Source organism: Ambystoma mexicanum, chromosome 3q (genome assembly GCF_040938575.1).
Source record: "Ambystoma mexicanum isolate Mex_15411 chromosome 3q, UKY_AmexF1_1, whole genome shotgun sequence".
Classification (NCBI taxonomy): domain Eukaryota; kingdom Metazoa; phylum Chordata; class Amphibia; order Caudata; family Ambystomatidae; genus Ambystoma; species Ambystoma mexicanum.
Genome location: NC_090926.1, coordinates 610,396,004 through 610,421,527, shown reverse-complemented (window position 1 = coordinate 610,421,527; position 25,524 = coordinate 610,396,004). Strand labels below are relative to the sequence as shown.

At 50.0% G+C, this 25,524-nt stretch overlaps 2 protein-coding genes across 4 annotated transcripts in view; one reads left to right on the top strand and one right to left on the bottom strand.

The window, feature by feature from the left end:
• The window catches only part of LOC138582827 (manganese-dependent ADP-ribose/CDP-alcohol diphosphatase-like), a 464,319-nt gene extending 444,650 nt beyond the window's left edge, over window positions 1–19,669 (bottom strand). For all 3 annotated transcript variants that reach the window (XM_069654494.1, XM_069654497.1, XM_069654491.1), the window contains exon 1: window positions 19,488–19,669. Coding sequence is in view for 1 of the 3 variants with exons in the window: in XM_069654491.1 (XP_069510592.1) it covers window positions 19,488–19,534 (47 nt within the window). In the remaining 2 variants the exon portion in view is untranslated. The remainder of the gene's footprint in view (window positions 1–19,487) is intronic.
• A 19-nt stretch (window positions 19,670–19,688) lies between these two features.
• Window positions 19,689–25,524, top strand: part of SCO1 (synthesis of cytochrome C oxidase 1) — a 183,725-nt gene continuing 177,889 nt past the window's right edge. The window contains exon 1 of the mRNA XM_069654498.1: window positions 19,689–19,899. Within this exon, the coding sequence (XP_069510599.1) occupies window positions 19,726–19,899 (174 nt within the window). The 5' untranslated portion in view covers window positions 19,689–19,725. The remainder of the gene's footprint in view (window positions 19,900–25,524) is intronic.

Here is a 25,524-nt window from a genome sequence, read left to right as displayed (position 1 = left end):
CTGCTTCAGTGTGAATGGGCTAGTTCCCATTAGACGAGAGGACCTTTCTGCCTTTCCAGGTCAGAGGGCCGTTTCTCTAATGGGAAATAGCTGCTTCAGTGTGAGTGGGCTAGTTCCCATTAGCCGAGAGGACCTTTCTGCCTTTCCAGGTCAGAGGGCCGTTTCTCTAATGGGAAATATCTGCTTCAGTCTGAGTGGGCTAGTTCCCATTAGACGAGAGGACCTGTCTGCCTCTGCAGGTCGGAGGGCCGCTTCTCTAATGGGAAATAGCTGCTTCAGTGTGAATGGGCTAGTTCCCATTAGACGAGAGGACCTTTCTGCCTTTCCAGGTCAGAGGGCCGTTTCTCTAATGGGAAATAGCTGCTTCAGTGTGAGTGGGCTAGTTCCCATTAGACGAGAGGACCTTTCTGCCTCTGCAGGTCGGAGGGCCACTTCTCTAATGGGAAATAGCTGCTTCAGTGTGAATGGGCTAGTTCCCATTAGACGAGAGGACCTTTCTGCCTTTCCAGGTCGGAGGGCCGTTTCTCTAATGGGAAATAGCTGCTTCAGTGTGAGTGGGCTAGTTCCCATTAGCCGAGAGGACCTTTCTGCCTTTCCAGGTCGGAGGGCCGTTTCTCTAATGGGAAATAGCTGCTTCAGTCTGAGTGGGCTAGTTCCCATTAGACGAGAGGACCTGTCTGCCTCTGCAGGCCGCAGGGCCGCTTCTCTAATTGGAAATAGCTGCTTCAGTGTGAATGGGCTAGTTCCCATTAGACGAGAGGACCTTTCTGCCTTTCCAGGTCGGAGGGCCGTTTCTCTAATGGGAAATAGCTGCTTCAGTGTGAGTGGGCTAGTTCCCATTAGATGAGAGGACCTTTCTGCCTCTGCAGGTCGGAGGGCCGCTTCTCTAATGGGAAATGGCTGCTTCAGTGTGAATGGGCTAGTTCCCATTAGACGAGAGGACCTTTTTGCCTTCCAGGTCGGAGGGCCGTTTCTCTAATGGAAAATAGCTGCTTCAGTCTGAGTGGGCTAGTTCCCATTAGACGAGAGGACCTTTCTGCCTCTGCAGGTCGGAGGGCCGCTTCTCTAATGGGAAATAGCTGCTTCAGTGTGAATGGGCTAGTTCCCATTAGACGAGAGGACCATTCTGCCTTTCCAGGTCGGAGGGCCGTTTCTATAATGGGAAATAGCTGCTTCAGTGTGAGTGGGCTAGTTCCCATTAGCCGAGAGGACCCTTCTGCCTTTCCAGGTCGGAGGGCCGTTTCTCTAATGGGAAATAGCTGCTTCAGTGTGAGTGGGCTAGTTCCCATTAGCCGAGAGGACCTTTCTGCCTTTCCAGGTCGGAGGGCCGTTTCTCTAATGGGAAATAGCTGCTTCAGTGTGAGTGGGCTAGTTCCCATTAGCCGAGAGGACCTTTCTGCCTTTCCAGGTCGGAGGGCCGTTTCTCTAATGGGAAATAGCTGCTTCAGTGTGAGTGGGCTAGTTCCCATTAGCCGAGAGGACCTATCTGCCTTTCCAGGTCGGAGGGCCGTTTCTCTAATGGGAAATAGCTGCTTCAGTGTGAGTGGGCTAGTTCCCATTAGCCGAGAGGACCTTTCTGCCTTTCCAGGTCGGAGGGCCGTTTCTCTAATGGGAAATAGCTGCTTCAGTGTGAGTGGGCTAGTTCCCATTAGACGAGAGGACCTTTTTGCCTTTCCAGGTCGGAGGGCCGTTTCTCTAATGGGAAATATCTGCTTCAGTGTGAGTGGCCTAGTTCCCATTAGACAAGAGGACCTTTCTGCCTCTGCAGGTCTTTGGGCCGCTTCTCTAATGGGAAATAGCTGCTTCAGTGTGAATGGGCTAGTTCCCATTAGACGAGAGGACCTTTTTGCCTTTCCAGGTCGGAGGGCCGTTTCTCTAATGGGAAATAGCTGCTTCAGTGTGAGTGGCCTAGTTCCCATTAGACGAGAGGACCTTTCTGCCTCTGCAGGTCGTTGGGCCGCTTCTCTAATGGGAAATAGCTGCTTCAGTGTGAATGGGCTAGTTCCCATTAGACGAGAGGACCTCTTTGCCTTTCCAGGTCGGAGGGCTGTTTCTCTAATGGAAAATAGCTGCTTCAGTGTGAGTGGGCTAGTTCCCATTAGCCGAGAGGACCTTTCTGCCTCTGCAGGTCGGAGGGCCGCTTCTCTAATGGGAAAAAGCTGCTTCAGTCTGAGTGGGCTAGTTCCCATTAGACGAGAGGACCTGTCTGCCTCTGCAGGTCGGAGGGCCGCTTCTCTAATGGGAAATAGCTGCTTCAGTGTGAATGGGCTAGTTTTCATTAGACGAGAGGACCTTTCTGCCTTTCCAGGTCAGAGGGCCGTTTCTCTAATGGGAAATAGCTGCTTCAGTGTGAGTGGGCTAGTTCCCAATAGACGAGAGGACCTTTCTGCCTCTGCAGGTCGGAGGGCCGCTTCTCTAATGGGAAATAGCTGCTTCAGTGTGAATGGGCTAGTTCCCATTAGACGAGAGGACCTTTTTGCCTTCCAGGTCGGAGGGCCGTTTCTCTAATGGGAAATAGCTGCTTCAGTCTGAGTGGGCTAGTTCCCATTAGCCGAGAGGACCTTTCTGCCTTTCCAGGTCGGAGGGCCGTTTCTCTAATGGGAAATAGCTGCTTCAGTGTGAGTGGGCTAGTTCCCATTAGCCGAGAGGACCTTTCTGCCTTTCCAGGTCGGAGGGCTGTTTCTCTAATGGGAACTAGCTGCTTCAGTGTGAGTGGGCTAGTTCCCATTAGACGAGAGGACCTTTTTGCCTTTCCAGGTCGGAGGGCCGTTTCTCTAATGGGAAATAGCTGCTTCAGTATGAGTGGCCTAGTTCCCATTAGACAAGAGGACCTTTCTGCCTCTGCAGGTCGTTGGGCCGCTTCTCTAATGGGAAATAGCTGCTTCAGTGTGAATGGGCTAGTTCCCATTAGACGAGAGGACCTTTTTGCCTTTCCAGGTCGGAGGGCCGTTTCTCTAATGGGAAATAGCTGCTTCAGTGTGAGTGGCCTAGTTCCCATTAGACGAGAGGACCTTTCTGCCTCTGCAGGTCGTTGGGCCGCTTCTCTAATGGGAAATAGCTGCTTCAGTGTGAATGGGCTAGTTCCCATTAGACGAGAGGACCTTTTTGCGTTTCCAGGTCGGAGGGCCGTTTCTCTAATGGAAAATAGCTGCTTCAGTGTGAGTGGGCTAGTTCCCATTAGACGAGAGGACCTTTCTGCCTCTGCAGGTCGGAGGGCCGCTTCTCTAATCGGAAATAGCTGCTTCAGTGTGAATGGGCTAGTTCCCATTAGACGAGAGGACCTTTTTGCCTTCCAGGTCGGAGGGCCGTTTCTCTAATGGAAAATAGCTGCTTCAGTCTGAGTGGGCTAGTTCCCATTAGACGAGAGGACCTTTCTGCCTCTGCAGGTCGGAGGGCCGCTTCTCTAATGGGAAATAGCTGCTTCAGTGTGAATGGGCTAGTTCCCATTAGACGAGAGGACCTTTCTGCCTCTGCAGGTCAGAGGGCCGCTTCTCTAATGGGAAATAGCCGCTTCAGTGTGAATGGGCTAGTTCCCATTAGACGAGAGGACCTTTTTGCCTTTCCAGATCGGAGGGCCGTTTCTCTAATGGGAAATAGCTGCTTCAGTCTGAGTGGGCTAGTTCCCATTAGACGAGAGGACCTGTCTGCCTCTGCAGGCCGCAGGGCCGCTTCTCTAATTGGAAATAGCTGCTTCAGTGTGAATGGGCTAGTTCCCATTAGACGAGAGGACCTTTCTGCCTTTCCAGGTCGGAGGGCCGTTTCTCTAATGGGAAATAGCCGCTTCAGTGTGAATGGGCTAGTTCCCATTAGACGAGAGGATCTTTCTGCCTTTCCAGGTCAGAGGGCCGTTTCTCTAATGGGAAATAGCTGCTTCAGTGTGAGTGGGCTAGTTCCCATTAGACGAGAGGACCTTTCTGCCTCTGCAGGTCGGAGGGCCACTTCTCTAATGGGAAATAGCTGCTTCAGTGTGAATGGGCTAGTTCCCATTAGACGAGAGGACCTTTCTGCCTTTCCAGGTCGGAGGGCCGTTTCTCTAATGGGAAACAGCTGCTTCAGTGTGAGTGGGCTAGTTCCCATTAGCCGAGAGGACCTTTCTGCCTTTCCAGGTCGGAGGGCCGTTTCTCTAATGGGAAATAGCTGCTTCAGTCTGAGTGGGCTAGTTCCCATTAGACGAGAGGACCTGTCTGCCTCTGCAGGCCGCAGGGCCGCTTCTCTAATTGGAAATAGCTGCTTCAGTGTGAATGGGCTAGTTCCCATTAGACGAGAGGACCTTTCTGCCTTTCCAGGTCGGAGGGCCGTTTCTCTAATGGGAAATAGCTGCTTCAGTGTGAGTGGGCTAGTTCCCATTAGACGAGAGGACCTTTCTGCCTCTGCAGGTCGGAGGGCCGCTTCTCTAATGGGAAATGGCTGCTTCAGTGTGAATGGGCTAGTTCCCATTAGACGAGAGGACCTTTTTGCCTTCCAGGTCGGAGGGCCGTTTCTCTAATGGAAAATAGCTGCTTCAGTCTGAGTGGGCTAGTTCCCATTAGACGAGAGGACCTTTCTGCCTCTGCAGGTCGGAGGGCCGCTTCTCTAATGGGAAATAGCTGCTTCAGTGTGAATGGGCTAGTTCCCATTAGACGAGAGGACCTTTCTGCCTTTCCAGGTCGGAGGGCCGTTTCTATAATGGGAAATAGCTGCTTCAGTGTGAGTGGGCTAGTTCCCATTAGCCGAGAGGACCCTTCTGCCTTTCCAGGTCGGAGAGCCGTTTCTCTAATGGGAAATAGCTGCTTCAGTGTGAGTGGGCTAGTTCCCATTAGCCGAGAGGACCTTTCTGCCTTTCCAGGTCGGAGGGCCGTTTCTCTAATGGGAAATAGCTGCTTCAGTGTGAGTGGGCTAGTTCCCATTAGCCGAGAGGACCTATCTGCCTTTCCAGGTCGGAGGGCCGTTTCTCTAATGGGAAATAGCTGCTTCAGTGTGAGTGGGCTAGTTCCCATTAGCCGAGAGGACCTTTCTGCCTTTCCAGGTCGGAGGGCCGTTTCTCTAATGGGAAATAGCTGCTTCAGTGTGAGTGGGCTAGTTCCCATTAGACGAGAGGACCTTTTTGCCTTTCCAGGTCGGAGGGCCGTTTCTCTAATGGGAAATATCTGCTTCAGTGTGAGTGGCCTAGTTCCCATTAGACAAGAGGACCTTTCTGCCTCTGCAGGTCTTTGGGCCGCTTCTCTAATGGGAAATAGCTGCTTCAGTGTGAATGGGCTAGTTCCCATTAGACGAGAGGACCTTTTTGCCTTTCCAGGTCGGAGGGCCGTTTCTCTAATGGGAAATAGCTGCTTCAGTGTGAGTGGCCTAGTTCCCATTAGACGAGAGGACCTTTCTGCCTCTGCAGGTCGTTGGGCCGCTTCTCTAATGGGAAATAGCTGCTTCAGTGTGAATGGGCTAGTTCCCATTAGACGAGAGGACCTTTTTGCCTTTCCAGGTCGGACGGCTGTTTCTCTAATGGAAAATAGCTGCTTCAGTGTGAGTGGGCTAGTTCCCATTAGCCGAGAGGACCTTTCTGCCTCTGCAGGTCGGAGGGCCGCTTCTCTAATGGGAAAAAGCTGCTTCAGTCTGAGTGGGCTAGTTCCCATTAGACGAGAGGACCTGTCTGCCTCTGTAGGTCGGAGGGCCGCTTCTCTAATGGGAAATAGCTGCTTCAGTGTGAATGGGCTAGTTTTCATTAGACGAGAGGACCTTTCTGCCTTTCCAGGTCAGAGGGCCGTTTCTCTAATGGGAAATAGCTGCTTCAGTGTGAGTGGGCTAGTTCCCATTAGACGAGAGGACCTTTCTGCCTCTGCAGGTCGGAGGGCCGCTTCTCTAATGGGAAATAGCTGCTTCAGTCTGAGTGGGCTAGTTCCCATTAGACGAGAGGACCTTTTTGCCATCCAGGTCGGAGGGCCGTTTCTCTAATGGGAAATAGCTGCTTCAGTGTGAGTGGGCTAGTTCCCATTAGCCGAGAGGACCTTTCTGCCTTTCCAGGTCGGAGGGCTGTTTCTCTAATGGGAAATAGCTGCTTCAGTGTGAGTGGGCTAGTTCCCATTAGACGAGAGGACCTTTTTGCCTTTTCAGGTCGGAGGGCCGTTTCTCTAATGGGAAATAGCTGCTTCAGTGTGAGTGGCCTAGTTCCCATTAGACAAGAGGACCTTTCTGCCTCTGCAGGTCGTTGGGCCGCTTCTCTAATGGGAAATAGCTGCTTCAGTGTGAATGGGCTAGTTCCCATTAGACGAGAGGACCTTTTTGCCTTTCCAGGTCGGAGGGCCGTTTCTCTAATGGGAAATAGCTGCTTCAGTGTGAGTGGCCTAGTTCCCATTAGACGAGAGGACCTTTCTGCCTCTGCAGGTCGTTGGGCCGCTTCTCTAATGGGAAATAGCTGATTCAGCGTGAATGGGCTAGTTCCCATTAGACGAGAGGACCTTTTTGCCTTTCCAGGTCGGAGGGCCGTTTCTCTAATGGAAAATAGCTGCTTCAGTGTGAGTGGGCTAGTTCCCATTAGACGAGAGGACCTTTCTGCCTCTGCAGGTCGGAGGGCCGCTTCTCTAATCGGAAATAGCTGCTTCAGTGTGAATGGGCTAGTTCCCATTAGACGAGAGGACCTTTTTGCCTTCCAGGTCGGAGGGCCGTTTCTCTAATGGAAAATAGCTGCTTCAGTCTGAGTGGGCTAGTTCCCATTAGACGAGAGGACCTTTCTGCCTCTGCAGGTCGGAGGGCCGCTTCTCTAATGGGAAATAGCTGCTTCAGTGTGAATGGGCTAGTTCCCATTAGACGAGAGGACCTTTCTGCCTTTCCAGGTCGGAGGGCCGTTTCTCTAATGGGAAATAGCTGCTTCAGTGTGAGTGGACTAGTTCCCATTAGCCGAGAGGACCTTTCTGCCTTTCCAGGTCGGAGGGCCGTTTCTCTAATGGGAAATAGCTGCTTCAGTGTGAGTGGGCTAGTTCCCATTAGCCGAGAGGACCTTTCTGCCTTTCCAGGTCGGAGGGCCGTTTCTCTAATGGGAAATAGCTGCTTCAGTGTGAGTGGGCTAGTTCCCATTAGACGAGAGGACCTTTTTGCCTTTCCAGGTCGGAGGGCCGTTTCTCTAATGGGAAATAGCTGCTTCAGTGTGAGTGGGCTAGTTCCCATTAGCCGAGAGGACCTATCTGCCTTTCCAGGTCGGAGGGCCGTTTCTCTAATGGGAAATAGCTGCTTCAGTGTGAGTGGGCTAGTTCCCATTAGCCGAGAGGACCTTTCTGCCTTTCCAGGTCGGAGGGCCGTTTCTCTAATGGGAAATAGCTGCTTCAGTGTGAGTGGGCTAGTTCCCATTAGACGAGAGGACCTTTTTGCCTTTCCAGGTCGGAGGGCCGTTTCTCTAATGGGAAATATCTGCTTCAGTGTGAGTGGCCTAGTTCCCATTAGACAAGAGGACCTTTCTGCCTCTGCAGGTCTTTGGGCCGCTTCTCTAATGGGAAATAGCTGCTTCAGTGTGAATGGGCTAGTTCCCATTAGACGAGAGGACCTTTTTGCCTTTCCAGGTCGGAGGGCCGTTTCTCTAATGGGAAATAGCTGCTTCAGTGTGAGTGGCCTAGTTCCCATTAGACGAGAGGACCTTTCTGCCTCTGCAGGTCGTTGGGCCGCTTCTCTAATGGGAAATAGCTGCTTCAGTGTGAATGGGCTAGTTCCCATTAGACGAGAGGACCTTTTTGCCTTTCCAGGTCGGACGGCTGTTTCTCTAATGGAAAATAGCTGCTTCAGTGTGAGTGGGCTAGTTCCCATTAGCCGAGAGGACCTTTCTGCCTCTGCAGGTCGGAGGGCCGCTTCTCTAATGGGAAAAAGCTGCTTCAGTCTGAGTGGGCTAGTTCCCATTAGACGAGAGGACCTGTCTGCCTCTGTAGGTCGGAGGGCCGCTTCTCTAATGGGAAATAGCTGCTTCAGTGTGAATGGGCTAGTTTTCATTAGACGAGAGGACCTTTCTGCCTTTCCAGGTCAGAGGGCCGTTTCTCTAATGGGAAATAGCTGCTTCAGTGTGAGTGGGCTAGTTCCCATTAGACGAGAGGACCTTTCTGCATCTGCAGGTCGGAGGGCTGCTTCTCTAATGGGAAATAGCTGCTTCAGTGTGAATGGGCTAGTTCCCATTAGACGAGAGGACCTTTTTGCCTTCCAGGTCGGAGGGCCGTTTCTCTAATGGGAAATAGCTGCTTCAGTGTGAGTGGGCTAGTTCCCATTAGCCGAGAGGACCTTTCTGCCTTTCCAGGTCGGAGGGCCGTTTCTCTAATGGGAAATAGCTGCTTCAGTGTGAGTGGGCTAGTTCCCATTAGCCGAGAGGACCTTTCTGCCTTTCCAGGTCGGAGGGCTGTTTCTCTAATGGGAAATAGCTGCTTCAGTGTGAGTGGGCTAGTTCCCATTAGACGAGAGGACCTTTTTGCCTTTCCAGGTCGGAGGGCCGTTTCTCTAATGGGAAATAGCTGCTTCAGTGTGAGTGGCCTAGTTCCCATTAGACAAGAGGACCTTTCTGCCTCTGCAGGTCGTTGGGCCGCTTCTCTAATGGGAAATAGCTGCTTCAGTGTGAATGGGCTAGTTCCCATTAGACGAGAGGACCTTTTTGCCTTTCCAGGTCGGAGGGCCGTTTCTCTAATGGGAAATAGCTGCTTCAGTGTGAGTGGCCTAGTTCCCATTAGACGAGAGGACCTTTCTGCCTCTGCAGGTCGTTGGGCCGCTTCTCTAATGGGAAATAGCTGATTCAGCGTGAATGGGCTAGTTCCCATTAGACGAGAGGACCTTTTTGCCTTTCCAGGTCGGAGGGCCGTTTCTCTAATGGAAAATAGCTGCTTCAGTGTGAGTGGGGTAGTTCCCATTAGACGAGAGGACCTTTCTGCCTCTGCAGGTCGGAGGGCCGCTTCTCTAATCGGAAATAGCTGCTTCAGTGTGAATGGGCTAGTGCCCATTAGACGAGAGGACCTTTTTGCCTCTGCAGGTCTTTGGGCCGCTTCTCTAATGGGAAATAGCTGCTTCAGTGTGAATGGGCTAGTTCCCATTAGACGAGAGGACCTTTTTGCCTTTCCAGGTCGGAGGGCCGTTTCTCTAATGGGAAATAGCTGCTTCAGTGTGAGTGGCCTAGTTCCCATTAGACGAGAGGACCTTTCTGCCTCTGCAGGTCGTTGGGCCGCTTCTCTAATGGGAAATAGCTGCTTCAGTGTGAATGGGCTAGTTCCCATTAGACGAGAGGACCTTTTTGCCTTTCCAGGTCGGACGGCTGTTTCTCTAATGGAAAATAGCTGCTTCAGTGTGAGTGGGCTAGTTCCCATTAGCCGAGAGGACCTTTCTGCCTCTGCAGGTCGGAGGGCCGCTTCTCTAATGGGAAAAAGCTGCTTCAGTCTGAGTGGGCTAGTTCCCATTAGACGAGAGGACCTGTCTGCCTCTGTAGGTCGGAGGGCCGCTTCTCTAATGGGAAATAGCTGCTTCAGTGTGAATGGGCTAGTTTTCATTAGACGAGAGGACCTTTCTGCCTTTCCAGGTCAGAGGGCCGTTTCTCTAATGGGAAATAGCTGCTTCAGTGTGAGTGGGCTAGTTCCCATTAGACGAGAGGACCTTTCTGCATCTGCAGGTCGGAGGGCTGCTTCTCTAATGGGAAATAGCTGCTTCAGTGTGAATGGGCTAGTTCCCATTAGACGAGAGGACCTTTTTGCCTTCCAGGTCGGAGGGCCGTTTCTCTAATGGGAAATAGCTGCTTCAGTGTGAGTGGGCTAGTTCCCATTAGCCGAGAGGACCTTTCTGCCTTTCCAGGTCGGAGGGCCGTTTCTCTAATGGGAAATAGCTGCTTCAGTGTGAGTGGGCTAGTTCCCATTAGCCGAGAGGACCTTTCTGCCTTTCCAGGTCGGAGGGCTGTTTCTCTAATGGGAAATAGCTGCTTCAGTGTGAGTGGGCTAGTTCCCATTAGACGAGAGGACCTTTTTGCCTTTCCAGGTCGGAGGGCCGTTTCTCTAATGGGAAATAGCTGCTTCAGTGTGAGTGGCCTAGTTCCCATTAGACAAGAGGACCTTTCTGCCTCTGCAGGTCGTTGGGCCGCTTCTCTAATGGGAAATAGCTGCTTCAGTGTGAATGGGCTAGTTCCCATTAGACGAGAGGACCTTTTTGCCTTTCCAGGTCGGAGGGCCGTTTCTCTAATGGGAAATAGCTGCTTCAGTGTGAGTGGCCTAGTTCCCATTAGACGAGAGGACCTTTCTGCCTCTGCAGGTCGTTGGGCCGCTTCTCTAATGGGAAATAGCTGATTCAGCGTGAATGGGCTAGTTCCCATTAGACGAGAGGACCTTTTTGCCTTTCCAGGTCGGAGGGCCGTTTCTCTAATGGAAAATAGCTGCTTCAGTGTGAGTGGGGTAGTTCCCATTAGACGAGAGGACCTTTCTGCCTCTGCAGGTCGGAGGGCCGCTTCTCTAATCGGAAATAGCTGCTTCAGTGTGAATGGGCTAGTGCCCATTAGACGAGAGGACCTTTTTGCCTTCCAGGTCGGAGGGCCGTTTCTCTAATGGAAAATAGCTGCTTCAGTCTGAGTGGGCTAGTTCCCATTAGACGAGAGGACCTTTCTGCCTCTGCAGGTCGGAGGGCCGCTTCTCTAATGGGAAATAGCTGCTTCAGTGTGAATGGGCTAGTTCCCATTAGACGAGAGGACCTTTCTGCCTTTCCAGGTCGGAGGGCCGTTTCTCTAATGGGAAATAGCTGCTTCAGTGTGAGTGGACTAGTTCCCATTAGCCGAGAGGACCTTTCTGCCTTTCCAGGTCGGAGGGCCGTTTCTCTAATGGGAAATAGCTGCTTCAGTGTGAGTGGGCTAGTTCCCATTAGCCGAGAGGACCTTTCTGCCTTTCCAGGTCGGAGGGCCGTTTCTCTAATGGGAAATAGCTGCTTCAGTGTGAGTGGGCTAGTTCCCATTAGCCAAGAGGACCTTTCTGCCTTTCCAGGTCGGAGGGCCGTTTCTCTAATGGGAAATAGCTGCTTCAGTCTGAGTGGGCTAGTTCCCATTAGACGAGAGGACCTTTCTGCCTCTGCAGGTCAGAGGGCCGCTTCTCTAATGGGAAATAGCCGCTTCAGTGTGAATGGGCTAGTTCCCATTAGACGAGAGGACCTTTTTGCCTTTCCAGATCGGAGGGCCGTTTCTCTAATGGGAAATAGCTGCTTCAGTGTGAGTGGGCTAGTTCCCATTAGACGAGAGGACCTTTTTGCCTTTCCAGGTCGGAGGGCCGTTTCTCTAATGGAAAATAGCTGCTTCAGTCTGAGTGGGCTAGTTCCCATTAGACGAGAGGACCTTTCTGCCTCTGCAGGTCGGAGGGCCGCTTCTCTAATGGGAAATAGCTGCTTCAGTGTGAGTGGGCTAGTTCCCATTAGACGAGAGGACCTTTCTGCCTTTCCAGGTCGGAGGGCCGTTTCTCTAATGGGAAATAGCTGCTTCAGTGTGAGTGGGCTAGTTCCCATTAGCCGAGAGGACCTTTCTGCCTTTCCAGGTCGGAGGGCCGTTTCTCTAATGGGAAATAGCTGCTTCAGTGTGAGTGGGCTAGTTCCCATTAGCCGAGAGGACTTTTCTGCCTCTGCAGGTCGGAGGGCCGCTTCTCTAATGGGAAATAGCTGCTTCAGTGTGAGTGGGCTAGTTCCCATTAGACAAGAGGACCTTTTTGCCTTTCCAGGTCGGAGGGCCGTTTCTCTAATGGGAAATAGCTGCTTCAGTGTGAGTGGCCTAGTTCCCATTAGACGAGAGGACCTTTCTGCCTCTGCAGGTCGTTGGGCCGCTTCTCTTATGGGAAATAGCTGCTTCAGTGTGAATGGGCTAGTTCCCATTAGACGAGAGGACCTTTTTGTCTTTCCAGGTCGGAGGGCCGTTTCTCTAATGGGAAATAGCTGCTTCAGTGTGAATGGGCTAGTTCCCATTAGACGAGAGGACCTTTTTGCCTTTCCAGGTCGGAGGGCCGTTTCTCTAATGGGAAATAGCTGCTTCAGTGTGAGTGGGCTATTTCACATTAGCCGAGAGGACCTTTCTGCCTTTCCAGGTCGGAGGGCCCTTTCTCTAATGGGAAATAGCTGCTTCAGTCTGAGGGGCTAGTTCCCATTAGACGAGAGGACCTTTCTGCCTCTGCAGGTCGGAGGGCCGCTTCTCTAATGGGAAATAGCTGCTTCAGTGTGAATGGGCTAGTTCCCATTAGACGAGAGGACCTTTTTGCCTTTCCAGGTCGGAGGGCCGTTACTCTAATGGGAAATAGCTGCTTGAGTGTGAGTGGGCTAGTTCCCATTAGACGAGAGGACCTTTCTGCCTCTGCAGGTCGGAGGGCCGCTTCTCTAATCGGAAATAGCTGCTTCAGTGTGAATGGGCTAGTTCCCATTAGCCGAGAGGACCTTTCTGCCTTTCCAGGTCGGAGGGCCCTTTCTCTAATGGGAAATAGCTGCTTCAGTGTGAGTGGGCTAGTTCCCACTATTATGCAGGACTTGGCCACTAGGGGCAAAAAGGGCCATTTTTCTAATGGGAACTAGCCTTCTCAGTGTGAGTAGGCTAGTTCCCATTATTATGCAGGACTTGGCCACTAGGGGAGCAAAAAGGGCCATTTCTCTAATGGGAACTAGCCTTCTTTGTGTGAGTGGGCTAGTTCCCATTATTATGCAGGACTTGGCCACTAGGGCCAAAAAGGGCCACTTCTCTAATGGGAAATAGCAGGACTTGGCCACTAGGGCCAAAAAGGGCCATTTCTCTAATGGGAACTAGCCTTCTCTGTGTGAGTGGGCTAGTTCCCATTATTATGCAGGACTTGGCCACTAGGGGCAAAAAGGGCCATTTCTCTAATGGGAACTAGCCTTCTCAGTGTGAGTAGGCTAGTTCGCCTTATTATGCAGGACTTGGCCACTAGGGGAGCAAAAAGGGCCATTTCTCTAATGAGAACTAGCCTTCTCAGTTTGAGTAGGCTAGTTCCCATTATTATGCAGGACTTGGCCACTAGGAGAAAAAGGGCCATTTCTCTAATGGGAACTAGCCTTCTCTGTGTGAGTGGGCTAGTTCCCATTATTATGCAGGACTTGGCCACTAGGGGAGCAAAAAGGGCCATTTCTCTAATGGGAACTAGCCTTCTCTGTGTGAGTGGGCTAGTTCCCATTATTATGCAGGACTTAGCCACTAGGGGGCAAACAAGGGTCATTTATCTAATGGGAACTAGCTCACTCACACTGAGGCAGCTATTTCCCATCTGAGAAATGGCCCTAACAACCGATGGTCCGTTTCTCGGATGGGAACTAGTATCAACCCTAGTAGGATCGTTGTCTCTGTATTCCTTCTGTTCCACCTCCCTTGCCTCGTCCCGCCTTGAAATACTAGTTTAAAGGCGCGTTATAAATGCCATATCAAATCATATCACCCCAGGCATCTACCCGCTTTGCCCACCCCAGTGAACGGGTCTGATACTAGCATCCCTTCCTTGCAGGGGTTAACATCCTGTGATTATCACGAGCAGGCAGACAGCGTGGGAGTTGAAACCCTAAACAGGCACCTAAGAAGAGTGAAAGAATATGAGGAAACGGCAGGTAGGTTCAAACTTTAATTTACGGAGCTCCCTAGAGTCTCCACACAGTGCTCTCTCTTTCAATCTCAATCCAACCGTCACTCGTTGGTCACGCGGCTCTCTACATCCAATCCAGAGAGTGCGCGAGACCAGCTCGAGTGCAACATTCCACCCATAAACTCTACACATCTTTCCCCTTATGCAGAAAATAACTAAGAAGACTTATAATAATAAGAAAACTTAAAATGATTTCTATTACCTTCCTCACTTAGCCAAAACAATCCTAATATAGAACTATGCTAAGCAGACAAAATTAAATCTTACTTTTGAACAATTAAAATTTTGGACTTGCCTAACATTTGAATGTTAAGTTTCGGTTTCATAATCTCTCATCCACACAGGTTTTGACTTATGCCTATGTGAACCTACCATTCCTCCTTTCACTTCCTCATCAACAACTCTTTCTTTCACCTCATCCTCCTCTTTCTTATTATTGTCCACACTCACTCTTTTTTCCTTCAATTTTTCCTCCAATGTATCCTCTTTCTCATCTCCCGCTCTTGCCAACCTTCCTTTTGACCAGACTTCCCCTCCCTCCAAGACAACAACATTGCTCTTAACCGCACTTATCTTTTTTGGTCCTAGGAACTTACTTTCAACACATTTGTTCACCAACCTGGGATTTTTAACATACACCATCTCCCCAACCTTCCATTCCTGTTCTTTCACCCTCATCCTGTCATCAAACAGTTCTTTGTTTCTTTCCTGATTCAACTTAATTAGTCTCATTATGTGATCACGATCCACACTGACCACCTTGGCCATACCTAGCCATCCTGGACAAAGCCTTGTACCAGGTTCCCTGCCTTTCATCGACACAAATGGAGATACCCCAGTTACAGAGTGTGGTGTAGTGACATAACTCCATGTTAACATCCTCAACACCTCCCTACATGGTTGTCCCGACTTCATAGCCAACTGTAGGCCCCCTTTTATATACCTGTTTATTCTTTCAACCAGACCATTCGCTTTGGGATTATACAGTGCAGTCCTCGTGTGTTTTATGCTGTAGCCTGCAAGAAATCTTCTCATTGCCATGGACACAAATTGTACTCCATTATCAGACACAATTTCCTCAGGAACACCCTCCTTAAGGAAAACCTTTTCCAAGAAACCAATCAACTCCTTAGTCGTTACTTCTTTCACCGCTTCCCATTCGAACCATTTAGAATGGAAGTCTACTACCACAAATAGAAATTTAAGTCCTTCTCCTAGGCCGGCCACAGGGCCCATAATATCCACTGCCAACTTGTTCCAAGGTTGATCCGGTATCACATTAGGTATTAATGGGGCCTCTCTTACCACTCTGCATTTGTCACTTGTTTGACAACTCCAGCAATCTTTAACATACCTTTCAGCACTTTTGTCAATTCCCGGCCACCAATAGTTCTGCCTCAACTTCCTTTTCATGGCAGCTTCCCCTGGATGTCCCTGATGTGCCAATCTCACCAAGACCAACCTAATTGTCTGAGGGGGAACCAAACACCTACCCCTCCTCAATCTGCCTTCACACAAATTCAATTCATCTCTTATCTCCCACCAGGTATTAAATGTATTATCCAAATCCTTTTTAGCTGGCCACCCTTCCACTGCCCAACCCTTCACAAGTTTGAGAACCTTGTCAGAATCTTCCTCTAATGTCCACTCTTCTCTACTAACAGCACACTGTTTTTCCGCCACCACTGACTCCTCTTCTACTTCTCTTTCTTCTACCCCATTACCTTTCATTGGCAGTCTGGACAGGCAGTCCGCCACCACATTTCTCTTTCCCGGCAAGTAGCTCACATCAAAGTTAAAATTTTGAAGTCCTAAATCCCACCTGCTTATTCTTGGAGAACCCAAAGCCCACCTTCCACTTTCAAAGAGCTGCACCATGGGTTTGTGGTCTGACCTGACCACAAATCTTCTCCCCCACAAGAAATACTTAAAATGATTTACAGCCCAGAACATGGCTAATGTTTCTCTTTCGATGACGGAATATTTACATTCTGCACCTCTTAGCGTCCTAGACGCAAATGCAATAACTCTCTCTGCATTGTCCCTGTCATACTGCACCAACGTTGCTCCCAACCCCAACATGCTCGCATCAACTACTAACACACTTCTATCTTTAGAATCAAATCTTCCTATGGACGGTGCTGCACTCAACGCTTGTTTAATGCACTCAAAAGCCACCTCACATTCCGTTGACCATTCAAACCTCGCACCCTTCTTGAGTAGCATTCTGAGAGGAGTTGACACTTTGGCAAAATCCTTCACAAATCTGTGATAATATTCAGCCAACCCTAAAAATGATTTGACTTGTTCCTTATCCTTTGGTACCAGTGCATCCTTCAATGCTTCTACTAAATTCCTCTTAGGTCTCACACCTTGCTCATCAATTTCATGTCCCAAATACTCTACTCTGCTCACCGCAATCTTGCATTTGCTCCTTTTAACCGTTAGTCCTGCCTTCACCCAATCTTTCCAACACCTGTTTCAACACTTCATCATGCTCCTTAGTGGAACTAGCATATATTAGAACATCATCTTGGAACACAATAATGTTTTTTACTCCATCCAGTACTGTCTCCATCACCCTTTGGAATACAGCCGCCGCCGAGGCGAGTCCAAATGGCATCCTGCAATACTTAAATGTTCCAAATATTGTAATAAATGCTGTCAAGTGTTGACACTCTTCCTTCAATGGAATCTGATAGTACGCCTGAGAAAGGTCAATGACTGAAAATACTTTGGCGTTGTTTAGTACAGATAATTTATCACCAATTATCGGCAGGGGATGTCTATCAACCAGGATGTTTCTGTTCAGATCCCGCAGGTCTACACAAAGTCTAATGTCTCCACTCGCCTTTGCAGCTACCACCACCGGCGACAACCATTCTGAGCTTTCACTCTTTTCTATTATTCCCTTTTGAAGCAATGCCTCTACCTCCACCTTCAGTTTCTCGCTCAATTCATGAGGCACTGGCCTCACCTTATGCACTTTTGGGCTTGCGCCTGCTTTTAGCTGAATTTGGTGCTCAAATCCTTTCAACATTCCCAATTCATCTTTGAATACCATGGGATACTCTTTCTCCCACTTGTCCTTCAATTCTGCCACATCAATAGGTCTCTCTGCATTCGCTTGGATTCTGATCCCTAATTTCCATTGTTCAACCCATCCCAGAAGTGATGACCCTTCTTGTGTCACATATATTTCCGATTCACAGCTTCTTCCTTTATATTTTATGGAGGCCTGGAACATCCCTACTACATCAATTTTCACGTTCCCATATGCATAGGGCTCAATATTGTGTTCTTTCAACATTTTCACGTCTCCCTGCATGCAACTCAGGAATGTTGCCTTCGACATTAAGGTCCACGGTGAACAACTTTCCACCTTCATGGTCACTACTCTCCCGTTGATCATGAATACGTCTGTGGGTGCACCTCCTTTACTTGACACCTCCGAAATCTCCAGCACATGCTTTGTCTGGCTGCACAGTTCCATTACTTGATCCTCTACTTGTTCTGGTACTCTTCCTCCTGTTTCGATGTTCTGCACCACACCTGATTCCCGACACACCCTCGCGAAATGGCCCTTCTTTTTGCATTTCAAACACGAGATATTCTTGGCGGGACAAAACATACTTGTGGAAATGTGGCGGTTGCTCCCACACTTGTAACATCTTATTTCTTTGTTCGGGACACTCTTGCGGAAACCCTTCACTGCAGCCACTTCTCCTTCTCGCTTGTCTCCCTTCATAGTAGACATATATTTATGTGTTTGTTCCATACTCCTTGCTGTATCAATGGCCGATTCAAGTGATGCATCCTTTGATAATAGTCTTTCCTGTATTTTCACATTATTCGTGCATCTGACCAATTGGTCTCTTATAAGAGAGTCTGTGAGCAGCCCAAATTCACATGTATAGCTCAATGACCGTAGTGCCGCAATAAAGTTCTCCACTGGTTCCTGTGGATCTTGTACCCTTTGGAAGAATTTATGCCTCTCAAACGTTAGATTTTTCGTAGCCTCAAAATGGATCTCCAATTTCCTTTCTGCCATTGAATACTGGTCGATTTCCCCTTGGCCTTGCTGCACGAGATCAGGCAATCCATCATAAACACTTCTGCCCTCAGTTCCTAAGTTATGGAGTAGGATTGCTTCTTTTCTTGCAGATGCAAACTTATCACCCCCTATTGCAATCAGGTAAGTATCAAACAACTTTTTCCACCTGTCCCATCTTATTGGCGGAGTACCAGGTTCGGACAGGAACGGAGGTGGTGGTGACATACTCGCCGCAGCCATATTTGCGTAGTACAAGCCAAATTTATTCGACCAATATGCTCTTATGCACCGTTGCACACTAGGTGCATTTACTTATTACCCTAATGTGTTCTTATCAGCCTTCTTATAATCTCTGCCAGTCTTCCTCTTATTCTGGCCCTATGACTCCTCCCTATTCTCTGTCCAAATCTTCAAAATAGCTTCCCGTAGGAATCACAGTCACTTAATACCAATCTTTAAGCAGGTTCTATCCTTAGGGTGGCACTTCACCTTCCTAAATAATTCCTTAGGGATCCTGTAGATGGCACCTTATAAATTACTTTTCCTCTTGAATGTGCCTTCCCTTATGGTTATTCTCTTGTTCAATAATTTCCTCTAGATGGCACTGTGTTCGCATGTGCCTCCTCCCCCTCTTATTGTGCTCAAATCCTTATCCCCAGTCCCCTCTCCCTCTTTGTTCTTCCTCCTCACCTCTATGTCCTGAGGGGTCTGGGTGTGCAGCACCAACTGGCTTTTCTGGTGAGGTGGGGAGAGCGAAGAGCTCCTGCTCCACACTCCTCCTCCGCCGCGGAGACCGTCTCCCTGCAGCTCCGAAACTCAGCTGCTGAGACAGTCCCCCTGCGGCCGCCGCGGAGTCCGTCCCCCTGCAGCTCTGAAACTCTGCTGCCTGGACGGTCCCCCTGCGGCCCCCACACCTCTTTCCTGCCACTCGGCCCTCTGCAGTCGTAGGGGTCAGCACGCTGGATACTCCCACACTCTGCTCACTTCACAGGGACACCCCGCTGGCTCCGTGGCGAGCTCCGTTCCTCGTCGCCATATGAAAGAATATGAGGAAACGGCAGGTAGGTTCAAACTTTAATTTACGGAGCTCCCCAGAGTCTCTACACAGTGCTCTCTCTTTCAATCTCAATTCAACCGTCACTCGTTGGTCACGCGGCTCTCTCCACATCCAATCCAGAGAGTGCGCGAGACCAGCTCGAGTGCAACATTCCACCCATAAGCTCTACAAAGAGCTATTAAGCACACAGCACCTGAGTCATTTATTGACAAAATTAAGGGGATTAACCCACTAGTTGAATTATTCCCCCAGTCAGAAAACAGCGTATTTACACAGCTCATTTAGAAACTGAACTAGAGGGAGTTCCATTTACAGTATGCATCAGACTACATGCAAACACTGTCATTACTGTAACTAAGCTCTACTGTAACAGCGCCAAGATGCCCAGGTTTGCCTTGAGCGCTTTATAAATGTAGAAATAAATAAATAAACAAACAAGCCACTAGAGCCCACGACGGTTTTCTTCTTTGAGGTGACCTTTGTGTCTTGCCCAACCTGCCCCTCCTTCAGACACGCCAACACCAATTGGCCACGCCCCTTCCCGGCGCGTCCCTCGATTTCGTATACCACTAAAGTACGACGTGGAGGTAATGTCTAACTACTAGTAGATGACCTTAAGTGGAAATCGTGTGTGGGGTAAATGGGAAACAAAACGGAAAGCAAAACATACTAAACTTCAATTAATATCCTTAATAAAGATTCAGTCTGTGTTGCTTTTGACAACGAGCTCACGTCTGTTTTCCATATCCGTAGCTACCACTTTCAGAATCGTCAATGTTTATGTACGCATGTTTATTCTACAGACCTTGTTTTACTTCCCGTATTCCTTCCTTTCCGATGTCGCCAATTCATGTAACCATTTCCTGTACGAAGATGGACGGCACAAGTATCTATCTGTTCACCGTTTTTTGCCCTCAAAAGTGTCTGGTCGAAATACACTGCATTCCCGTTCCAATATGGCAGCTATGTATGTGATGTCCGGATAGTTCTCATATTTAGTCCTTCTTCTGTGTCCCTCGCTGCCCTGTCATTGTAAAGTCGGAATGGCGGGGGTAGCTGTAGTAAGGAATATTGTACCTTTACAAGGTGTTTGTTCACAGTGTTTTCTGGGATGTTTGACACGGTGGTCTGTGGCGCCTTCCATGGCTCTCCGTTCCAGGTATTACTTCATGTCAGCCTGGTTATCACGCCCGCAGCTGTCAACCCCGAAGCGAGAGGTAAGTAGGCGCCGTATGTACATTGGTCTACCGCTGGGGGCAGACTCCGTGCAATCGACTGCAATGTGGTCCCTGTTTTGGACCCGATGACACTTTCACGTTACGCCAATCGCTATAGTGAAATGCTGCTTTTATTGAACCTCGGACTTTGTTTATTGACGCCCAACGATCCTAGAGCTGCGTCCATCGTGTATTTTGCTGTAATTTGAAGGACTTGCACTTTAAATCGCACCGGGTTAGTCTATCGGAAGCGTGCGCCCATACATGACAACTTCGAAGAGAACTCGGGGCACTTAGGCATTGCCGAGAATCCCATAGTCCGTCTCCAGAGAAGTGCATATTTGGCTAAATCCTAATAGGACACGTTCGTTGTCAACCCACTACTTTAAGTGAGAGCAGTTGCCGTAGAATCGGACACAAGCACAGTTAACTTTAAATTGCCTTCTTTTTGGTAATAGTTAAGTGTATTTTTGACAATAGGGGTGACAGTTCGTTAGTTGACGGTGATTTATAATAAATTTGACAGGTGAGCATTTCATCGCTCTGTACCCCAATGTACTTTTTTTTTAAACTTTGGTTTTATTCGCATTTTCTTAATGTTACAAACAGGCTCGAATGCAGATTCGAAAATTATACGATCAACTGGCCCATTAAACCCTCGCCCTTTTCCCCCCACCCCAACACAGACCCTGTGCCCGAACAAGAACTTTGCTCTTGGGAGACTCCATGTGTCGTCTTTGTATCCTGTGCTTAAGGGTTGATGTGATTGTTGACAACAATGATGGCTGAGTTGAGGCCGCTGTCCCCCGGGCTGTGAGTGCCAGGATTACTTTCAGAACTTCCCTATCCCTGTACTTCCCCCTCTGCCCAGGCCTCACCTTAGTGTCAGTGAACATCCCATCCCCAGGACTGCTGCACCCCATACCAATTCGCTATGAATGAGCCAGAATCATTATTCACCATGGCAGTCAGTTTGCCCATCAGAAACATGTTCTTCACTTTTCTCAACCAGTCTTCCTTGGAGGGGGTCTCCGGGCTCTTCAATTTCTGCGCCAGGGCCACCCTGCCCGCCCTCAACATTGTTTCCCACATTCTTGGGTACCTATGTATTTGTTTCCTCTGGGGGGGGGGGTTCCAGCAACATCGTCAGAGGATTTAGTGGGAGTAGTTCATCAGATACCTCCGCAATCCAGTCCCTCACCTTCCCCCCAGAAATCTTGGACCTTTGGGCAGTGCCACCACATGTGGCCCCTGGTACCCACCTGACCACATCCCCTTGGACACCTAGGTGATACCCCAGGGGACATCTTCGACAGTTTCACTGGGTCTCTATGCCACCCCTGCAGAATCTTGAAATTATGTTCCATATCCGAAGTGAATAAGTTCCCATGGAATGCTATTTAAAATATCCTTGACCAAGCGTCCTCAGAGATATCCTCCCCTGCCAAGTCGTTCCAGAACAAACGGAAACTCCTCCTTTCCGCTAGGTTGTTGGTATTCAAAATGTTGTACATCTTGAACACTGCCCCCTTCCTTGAAATCGCTGTGTCTAGAAGTTTTTCAAAGGGGGTCAACTGTCTCATCAAGTTTTGACCCCATGACTGGTCGCAGAGGATGCCCTTCAGGGGAGGTATTCAAAAATGGAGAGAGACCCCCGCCCGAGAGCATCCCTCAGTTCCTCATACACTAGAACATTCACCCTCTCCCCGCCCATTCCAATCCCCCATCTGACCAGGCCTGGGCGTTCCGGAACCCCCTACTACCCAGTTTGAGAAGATGGCCCCAGAGTGAGGTCATTGGGGATGGCCATGAGGTGAGGTAAGCAGTCTGAGGGCCCTCTTTCCAAATTGCCCAGAGAACTCCCAAGGTCGGATGAGTTTTCAGTTTTTCGGGATCGACTTGCTTGGAGCCCACAGGAGATCATGAACCTTTAGAGGGTGGGCATCCAAATCTTCTAAATAGGACCAGTAGGTCCCCCATACCCTCTTTCATATGTTCCAGGAGGACGCGCAGCTGGGCGCTGCGGAAAAAAAAGACGAAAATCGGGTAACCCAAATCCTCCCTCTTCCCTCAGTAGGGTTAGGATGGCCCTCCCGGTCCTCAGGGTTTTCCCTTGCCATATGAAGTCGCGTACTGCATTCTGTATATCCCTGAAGGTTTGGTCGGGGACGCTGGTAGGGAGCGCTGTAAAGAGGTACAGTAGCCGTGGCAGTACATTCATCTTTACTGCCGTCATACGGCCATACCAGGACAGAATCATCGTGCCCCATCTCCTCAAATCTGGTGTGATCCCTGCCATTATGGGTTCATAGTTGGTAGGGGCAACTATCGACAGATCCCTGGTGAGGAGGACACCCAGGTATCGGATAGAGTCCTTCATTACTGCGATCCCATTGAACCTATCCAGGGGGTCTAGCCTCAGGTCCCAAACTCTCATTGGGAGCAATACTGATTCCGTTGTATTCATTTTTAGCACCGAAAAGCGCCCAAACGTGGTCACCAAGGACAATAGGGGCGGGGGGAGCGAGGAGTCGGGTTCCACCAGGTAGGCTAGGATGTCATCCGCAAACAGGGAAAGCTTAAATTCTACTTCACCTCTCCTAATCCCCTTGATATCCGTATGTGCTCTGACCGCTTTGGCTAGGGGTTCAATCGTAAGGACGTATATCAAGGGGGAGAGTGAGCAGCCCTGCCTTGTCCCCCGTGAAAGGGGGAATGATTCTGACAACTTCCCATTCACTTGTACCCTTGCTGTGGGGGCTCTGTAGAGTGCGGATACCCAGTTCCTAATGTGTGCCCCGAAGCCCATTTTTTGGAGGAGGAGTTCCATGTATCTCCATTCGACCCTGTCAAAGGCTTTCTCCAAGTGTAAGGAGAGGACACTTGCTTCGAGCTCTGATTCCTGGGCATAATGGAACAGATCTAATGTTTTGCGTATGTTGTCCGAGCCCTATCTTGCCCTTATGAATCCCACCTGATCCCCATGAACCAGCTTTGGCATTATCCCTTCCATCCGCCTCCCCACCACCTTGGCCAGGATCTTTACGTCTATATTTAGCAACGATATTGGGCGATAGGAGGAACATTCCGCAGGGTCCTTACCCTCTTGGGCAGCACTGCTATTATGGCACCCATCATAGATTCTGGGAGAATGCCCCCCTCCAACACAGTGTTGAACACCCTCACCAGGTGGGAGGCTAGGGTGGAGTGAAACCTTTTGTTGAAGTACACTGTGAAGCCGTCCTCCCCAGGGGACGTTCCCACCTTCATCCCGCTAATCACACGATCTACCTCCTCCTCAGTCACCGGGCCTTCCAACCCTTCCGCCATCTCCTTTGTCAGGGCCGGAATTTGGATGGAATTCAGGAAGTCTTCAATCTGGGCATCACCCCCGTCATATTCTGACCAATTATTTTTCATAATATTGACGGAAGGCCTCTCCTATGTCGGGAGTATTACCTATTGACCCGTGGACATTTCTCACCGCCTTAACCATTCTGCTACTCTGAACCTCCCTCAGCTTCCAGGCTAAGATCCTGTCCGCTTTGTCCCCTTTATCATAATATTTTTGCTTGACCAGCTGGAGACTCCTCTCTGTTTTGTGTAAGAAGCAGTCTTTTAGCTGGAGCCTATAGTCCTCCAGGGTGACCACCCGATCGCGCTCCAGGGGATGATCCGAGGACCCCCCGGCTGGAGTTGGGCTATTTTTTCTCTCAGGATCCTCTCCTGGGCATCTCTTTCCCTTTTTTTTCTGGGCTCCTATTTTAATGAGGACTCCTCGTAAGGTATCCTTAAAGGCATCCCACAATGTGTGTGTGCCTACCTCCCCGTTTTCATTTAGTTCAAAGAATTCCGTTCTAGCATCCAGCACCTCCTGAGCTTGGACCTCGTCCTTTAACAGGGCGTCGTTACATTTCCAACGTCCTCTACGGTCCTTTTGCCATCCCTCCGCTATGGTGACGCGGACCATGTCATGATCCGACCAGGGGACAGGGTCAACCCTATGGCCAGTGACATATGGGCGGAGGATCTCGTCCACTGGAATGTAGTCTATTCTAGAATATGAAGTATGGATGGCAGAGTAGTATGTGAATGAGGGATCGCCCGTCCTGGGGGTCGGGATTGTGTCCACCAGCTCCGTGTTAACCTTCTGGAAGTTTTGTGCCATGATTTCGTCTGTAGACCTAATGATTTGAGGACCTACACGTTTCCTATCAGTAGTTGGGTCCAGAACCATGTTGAAGTCCCCCCCTCCCCCTACGACCATGCCCCGCACAAATAGCTTGAGCCTGTCCCTCACCTCTTCCCAGAACTGAGCTTGGCCTTCATTCGGGCCGTATACTACAGCGAGAGTTAGAGGGGCGCCCTGTAAGGAGCCTCTTACCAACAAGTAACAGCCCTCGGGGTCCTTCAGAGTGGCCTCCTTTTCAAAGCCTACGTCCCTAAATGGCCACGCTCCTTTTCTTTGTCTTGTGTGTTGCGCAAAGAACCTCTCCAATTCCCCCCCCCCTGCATTTTGGGTTCCTTTCCCCCAAGCCCAGTGTGTCTCTTGCAAGAATAGTGGGTGTAGTTTCGCCCTCCTGAATTCTCTACAGACCAGAGACCTCTTGTTGGGGGTGTTCAGATCCCGCACATTAAGGGTACCCACTCCCAGGGCCAGCAGACTATCGGCCATTATCTAGGTTTCCCTCTCGGTCAACATCATCACATCGTTGCTCCCTTCCCGCTCCCATTGTCTTCCATTTTGCTCACTTCCCCTGCGGTGGGCCTTAAACTTTTCCCCAACTGCCCCCCGTTCCCAACCCCTAAATGAACAACCCCAACTTTCACTTGTCCCCCCTTCCCGGCGACCAGCCAGTTAGTTCCGCCATTGCTGGCATTTGGCCGGACCACCAGCCTGCCCACCTCGGCCAGGCAATCAGTGAAGTTCTTGACTCTTTGAGCCCCCCCGGTCCCCTCATTGCTCCGTCCCCACAGTAGCCCCTTTATACTTGCTGTTCAAGGGGACTCTTCTTGCGGTGGAACCTCAAGAACGTCCACTCCCGTCCCGCCGCTGGTCGGGCCGCCCCGATCTTCAACCCTCCGAGTCATGACGCTCTCCTTCCATTGCAGGCGGCGGGGTGTTTCTTTAAATTTCCTTGAGCTAGTTTTCCTTCTCCTGGCCCCCATCTGGCCAGAAACGCCTGCACCGCCGGCCCGATGGGACCCCTCCGGGAGGTCGGTTCCGTCACATAGTCCTGGATGGCTCCCCTTATGTCCTCCTCCGTGATCAGCGTCGTCCGTTGACCCATATATTCGAAAGCCAGAGAGAAGGGGTACCCCCATCTGTAGCGCACACCCTTCTCCTTTAGTAGCTGCGTTAGGAGGCGGCACATTCTGCGTTTGGCCAGAGTATACGCGGAGAGATCTTGGAAAATTGAAGTCTCAGCGTTGTTGTAGGAGATCTCTCCCGCTTTCCTAGCTTCCTCCAGCACCTTCGCCTATTCCGTATAGTAGTGGAACCGGACCAGAACCGACCAGGGGCCCACCGCCCTGTGCACCCGGTCGATCGTGAGTTCTGTAGTCCTCTCTTACGCAAACAGGAGGGCAATAATGTCTCTCACCACTCGGGATAAGTCCCTCTCA